Source organism: Trichechus manatus, unplaced genomic scaffold, assembly GCF_000243295.1.
Source record: "Trichechus manatus latirostris isolate Lorelei unplaced genomic scaffold, TriManLat1.0 scaffold00236, whole genome shotgun sequence".
Lineage (NCBI taxonomy): Eukaryota > Metazoa > Chordata > Mammalia > Sirenia > Trichechidae > Trichechus > Trichechus manatus.
In genome coordinates this window covers 2443645-2448953 of record NW_004444172.1, presented here as the reverse complement: position 1 = coordinate 2448953, position 5309 = coordinate 2443645, and the positions used below count along the sequence as shown (strand labels likewise).

At 47.4% G+C, this 5309-nt stretch overlaps 1 protein-coding gene across 2 annotated transcripts in view; it reads left to right on the top strand.

The window, feature by feature from the left end:
* Positions 1-5309, top strand: part of SLC43A3 (solute carrier family 43 member 3) — a 30707-nt gene that overhangs the window by 15419 nt on the left and 9979 nt on the right. For both annotated transcript variants that reach the window (XM_004389251.1, XM_023743137.1), the window contains exon 4: positions 5092-5168. In XM_004389251.1, the coding sequence (XP_004389308.1) occupies positions 5092-5168 (77 nt within the window). The remainder of the gene's footprint in view (positions 1-5091; positions 5169-5309) is intronic.

The following is a 5309-nucleotide window of genomic DNA, read 5'->3' as shown; positions in this document are numbered from 1 at the left end:
AGGGAGATTGTTATGTGTGGAGCTAAGATGGATATGGGAGAAAGGAGAGAGGAACAGGAGCCAAAAACATACAAACAAACAAAAAAGAATGCTACGGGAGCTTGCCATTGGAATGGAGAGATGAGAGACTATGAAATGGAGAAAAACAGAAAGTGGAAGGGGAAGAAAGAAAAGAATGGATAAATAAAAGTCAGAAAGGTTAAAGAACCTCAAAGTTCCCAGGGATCCCACCGATGCAGCTTTGAGGTCTGGTGGAGTCGCTCTCAGGTGTTGCAGTACAGCCTGGCTAGAAGGTGTAGAGGTATATACAACACCTGGTATTCAGGGATCAGAAAGAGAAGGAAGATATAGAGAGACAAGAAACTGGGCAACGAAGAAAGACAAAAAGGGAAAAAGAGGGAAAAGAAAACAAAACAAATTAAAAAAAAAAAAAGAACAAGAAAGACCCCCCAAAAAAACAGAAAAAAAAAAAAAGAACGAGAAAAGAAATGCCCTGAGGGATCCCTCTGCACGTCTGTGGAAGCTGAAGGGGAGTTCCTTGCCACGCAGCTCCACCTGGCCAGAAAGTGTTCCCAACTCAAGAAAAGGAAAACAAACAAACAATTCAAAATGAACAAATGAACAAAATCCCCGGGATCCCACCAGCACGGTAGCCCAGACCAGGAAGCAGCTCCACACTCGAATGGAGCTCCGCAGCCCCTCAGGAAGAAGCAAAGATGGCGCACGGAGCCAGGCACTCGAGCGAAAGGAGGGGGAGGTGGCGAGAGGCAAGCAAGAAATCAAAAGAAGCAGGAAAAAAAAAAAGCAACACCAATAGCCAACAAATGGCACTCAGAGAGCCAGCTAGTGTGGGCTGGTGTTTCGCGACAAGAGACTGTGTCCGCGGGAAGCAGAGGAGGCCGAGTGTGGGTAAAGAAGGGTAGAGAGTGGGAAAGCATATATCACAGATTACTGGAGCTCTGCAGCCCCTCAGGAAGAAGCAAAGTTGGCGCATGGATCCAGGCACTCGAGTGAAAGGAGGGGGAGGTGGCGAGAGGCAAGTGAGAAATCAAAAGAAGCAGGAAAAAAAAAGCAACGCTAGCAGCCAACAAATGGCATCCAGAGAGCCGCCCACTTGGGTGTGTGGAATCCAAGCAGCCGGAGCTTCCCGGTCAAGAGACCATGGCCACGGGAAGCAGAGGAGGCCGAGCCAGGGCGAAGAGGGGTGGGGGGTGGGAAAGCGCACACCGCAAATTACCGGTTGTTTGTCTCCCGCTGGACACTCCGTGAGGCTCCTTTCTCGTACCCCCGTTTGCTGGTCTCCGACAGGAGTCCAAGATGGTGGATCTGTGCTGCGTACGCTGGTAGGGGACCTCTGCATGAATCTCTCCTCGCTCTCCGTTCTCTGTCAGTTTTCTCACTCCATTTGGTGCTTGGCTGAGTTCTTTATCTCTTCATTTGATGTTTTAGGGTTTCAGGATTGTTGTGTTCTCTGTTCAGCTTAGTTTTTCAGATCTTTGCTGTGGAGGGACGGCATGGTGCTTCTGCCTAGAGCGCCATTTTGCCAGAACTCTGGTTCCTGTTTTTTTCTTGAAGGAGATTAGCTTGAACTGAGGTGGCCCAGTACTATCTCTAGGCCAGAAGAATTAGAAAATTAACAATTATCTTTAAAATATGAACATACTGATTGTACCTCCTTACCTATATACTGGAGCCCTGGTGGCTCAGTGGTTAAGATCTATGGCTGCTAACCAAAAGGTCAGCAGTTCAAATCCACCAGCTGCTCCTTGGAAACCCTATGGGGCAGTTCTACTCTGTCTTATACGGTCACTATGAGTTGAAATCGACTCAACAGCAACAGGTACTGGTACCTATATAACAGTTAAGATTTCTTTCCGTTTTTGCAATCTCATTAGTGGATTGTGTGTGTTGCATCACATTCTGGTTTAATGCTTACTCAATAATCAAACTTTCTTTTCCTCTTAAAAAAAATTGATTCCAAAGAATATGTTCCTCCTTTCGCATGTACTAACATGTTTTTGCTTTTTTAAGATGAAATGATAGTAATATGAATGAAAGTTATTCTTGAAAATGGCCTTCCTTAGCAGGGTGAAAGTTGACAATAGTATTGTAGTCAAAAGTTTTATTTTCAAATGTTACTAGTCTGTAAAATCCCAAGGGGGGCGTGTGGGTCAGTGGTAGAATTCTCTCCTTCCATGCAGGAGACTCGGGTTTGATTCTCGGCCAGCGCACCTGATGTGTAGCTTCCCTCTCCCCTGTCTGTCAGTGGAGGCTTGTTGTGTGGCTGTGATGTTGAATAGGTTTCAGTGGAGCTTTCAGACTAAGATGGACTAGGAAGAAAGGCCAGGCGATCTGCTTCTGAAAATCAGCCCGTGAAAACCCTATGGATCACAACAGTCCAATCCACAACCGATCATGAGGATGGTGCAGGACCTGGCAGTGTTTCATTCCATCGTGCATGGGATCGCCACGAGTTGGGGGCCGACTCAATAACAAAGTCTGGGACTTCTAACCTGGTTCACCCCCCTCCCCTGCCCTCCCCCTTGAGGAGAGGAGGAAATTGAGGCCAGAGACGGACCCCTTGCAAGCTTTGCCCAAGGCCCCAGAGCAAGTTAGCAGGAAGGGCCTGAGACAGGTCTCCCCACCTCTGGCTGGCCTTTTTCCTAGCAACTTGGTTATGCTGGCCGCGAATTGCCTTCCAATATTCTGCCCCAGTGTTAGACCACGTGGCCCAGTTTTGGGGTTTGGAAGTGAAAGTACATAACTGTAGTGTGTGTGGTTCCTATCCTGAAGTCGAATGGCATCATGAGGTCATCTCCACTTGCACCCGGCAAACACAGATGCTGAGTGTCTTTATCCAAGCTGCTCTCCTGAGAGAACCTGGCACCTCCAGCCAATTATCTGAAACCACTCTCCTCATCAAAGCAGCTTTATCTCATCTAAAAGCCTATTAATGACTTTACAGTAGCTAAATGTGGAGGTGGTGGCACATCCATTTGTGAACCATTTGAGCAATGATTCCTCCTTCCCAATAAAATGGAGTCCCCAGGTAGTGCAAACTTAACATGCTCGGCTGCCGACCGAAAGTTTGGAAGTTTGAGTCCACCCAGAGGCACCTCGGAAGAAAGTCCTGGTGATCCACTTCCGAAAAACCAGCCATTGAAAACCCTAGGGAGCACAGTTCTACTCTGACACACATGGGGTCCCCATGAGTCAGAATCTACTCGGTGGCAACTGGACCCCGATGAAATAGGGCTTTTTTTTTTTTATTTTGGAATGAGTGTGGAGGCCCTAATGACACTATTGTGAAAGAAATCTCAACCAACCTTTAGTACATTAGGAGAGCTGTTCAGTTTTATAAAGACAGACATTGAATTGTGCTTGGTGTGACTCCTCTAAAATTAGCACTTTACGGGGCTGCTCTAGGTAGAGAGCAATAGTTACTTGAGCAGATAAGAGGGGGCACACATGATGTTACATTAACAAACGTTTCTACCACCACCTGGTGGAAAAGTGATTCCCTTTTTACTTCTCCTTCAGTCCTTCTGATTTCATAAAAGAAGTCTTAATTTGGGGCTAGCATGACTAACTCCTATGGCAAGAGCAGGTCTCAGGCTTTGAACATTCTTTGGGCACGAGGGTCCGGCTACAGTTTCATAACATTGGTTTCGTTTCACTGTATTTATCTTTACAGTTACTGGCTAGGCATAGCAAGCAACACAGGTGCTTTCATTTACAGTGCTGATATAAAACCCAGAACCGAACCCACTGCTGTCGAGTCGATTCCAACTCACAGGAACGGTATAGGACAGAGTAGAACTGCCCCGTAGGGTTTCCAAGGCTGTAAATCTTTACGGAAGCAGATTGCCACGTCTTTCTCCCACGGAGCAGGCTGGGGGGTTCGAACCGCCGACCTTTATGGTTGGCAGCTGAGCGTTTTAACCACTGTGCCACCAGGGCTCTTTAGTGATACAGTTTCCTTTAAAAGTAGATTTCTTCTCGATAAAAGTGAGTCAATTTAAAGAAGACAATTTTAGTAAGTAACAAGGCAGGTACGGGTTATGGCCCAATTCCTGAAGGTAGTGGCAGAGGTCTGTGGTTTGGGACTGATGAGTTCATCAAGGGCTCCCCGACTCCTGGCACTGCTGTTATCTAACCCTTATTGGGTCTATTGTAATGATTTGTTTGCTTATTGGGTCTATTGTAATGATTTGTTTGCTTATCGGGTCTGTTGTAATGATTTGATTGCATGTCGCTGTTTTCAAGGGCAGCAGGGAATATATTTCTAATGCCAAGCACAGTGCCTGCACCAAAGAAGTGCTCAAAGTTTAATGAACAAAGAAGGATAATTCACGGCTATGGGTTTATGTTTGACTACTAACCTGAAGGTTGGTAGTTCAAACCACTCAGTGGTACTGTGGAAAAAAGTCCTGGCGATCTGCTTCTCTTAAGATTACAGCCAAGAAAACCCTGTGGAGCAGTTCTGTTCCGTAACACATGGGGGTCACCATAAGTCAGAATTGACTCTACGGCAACAGGTTTTTTTTTTTTTTTTCTCACTCAGTTCTCACAGCAACTCCATGTGGCATGGAGAGCAAGGATGTTATTCCCATTTAACAGATGAGACGACTGAGTCACGGATTCAGAAGCCAGCTCAAGTTCATGCAGTAAATTAGAGGCTGGGCTTGTGGGCTGAGCCTGAGTGTGTCGCTGAGTCCACGGTTCTCTCCCCCATGGTGTCAGGGTGCATAGGAGGGGTTACTTGTGGTTTAGTGAGGGAAAGGAGACAGTGTCAGTCTGAGTCCTGCCTCTGTGGACATAACAGCCTGCCACAGACTAAGAACTATCTTTGCTGGAGAGAAAGTGGCTCAGGAGACCTTGGTGGGGACATCTGGGGAGCCTTGACCAGTACCCGAAGACCCTTGATGGATGCTTCTGGCTGGAATTGGGGCCCAGGCTGCAAGGTTGTTGGGAATTTGGAGCAGGTGGAAGCCAGGGCTTCCTGGAGGAAAGGAGAGCGTGTGCTAGAGTTTCAGGCTCCATGTTGGGTTGCACTTGATGACACCACCCACCTCTATCTTTGTTTTCCAGAGTCAGCCTTGCTGCTCTTCCTGGCCATGCCCATGCTAACCATGGGCGGAATCCTGTTTCTGATCACCAACCTACAGGTGCGATTCTGTCCTAACACCTGGCTTTTGGTCAGGGTTGGGGGAGGATGGAGGGGAGAGTAGAGAGGATACAGGACAGGGGAGGATGGAGAGGATGGAGAGGAGGGTGAGAGGACGGAGGGAGGGTGAGAGGATGGAGGG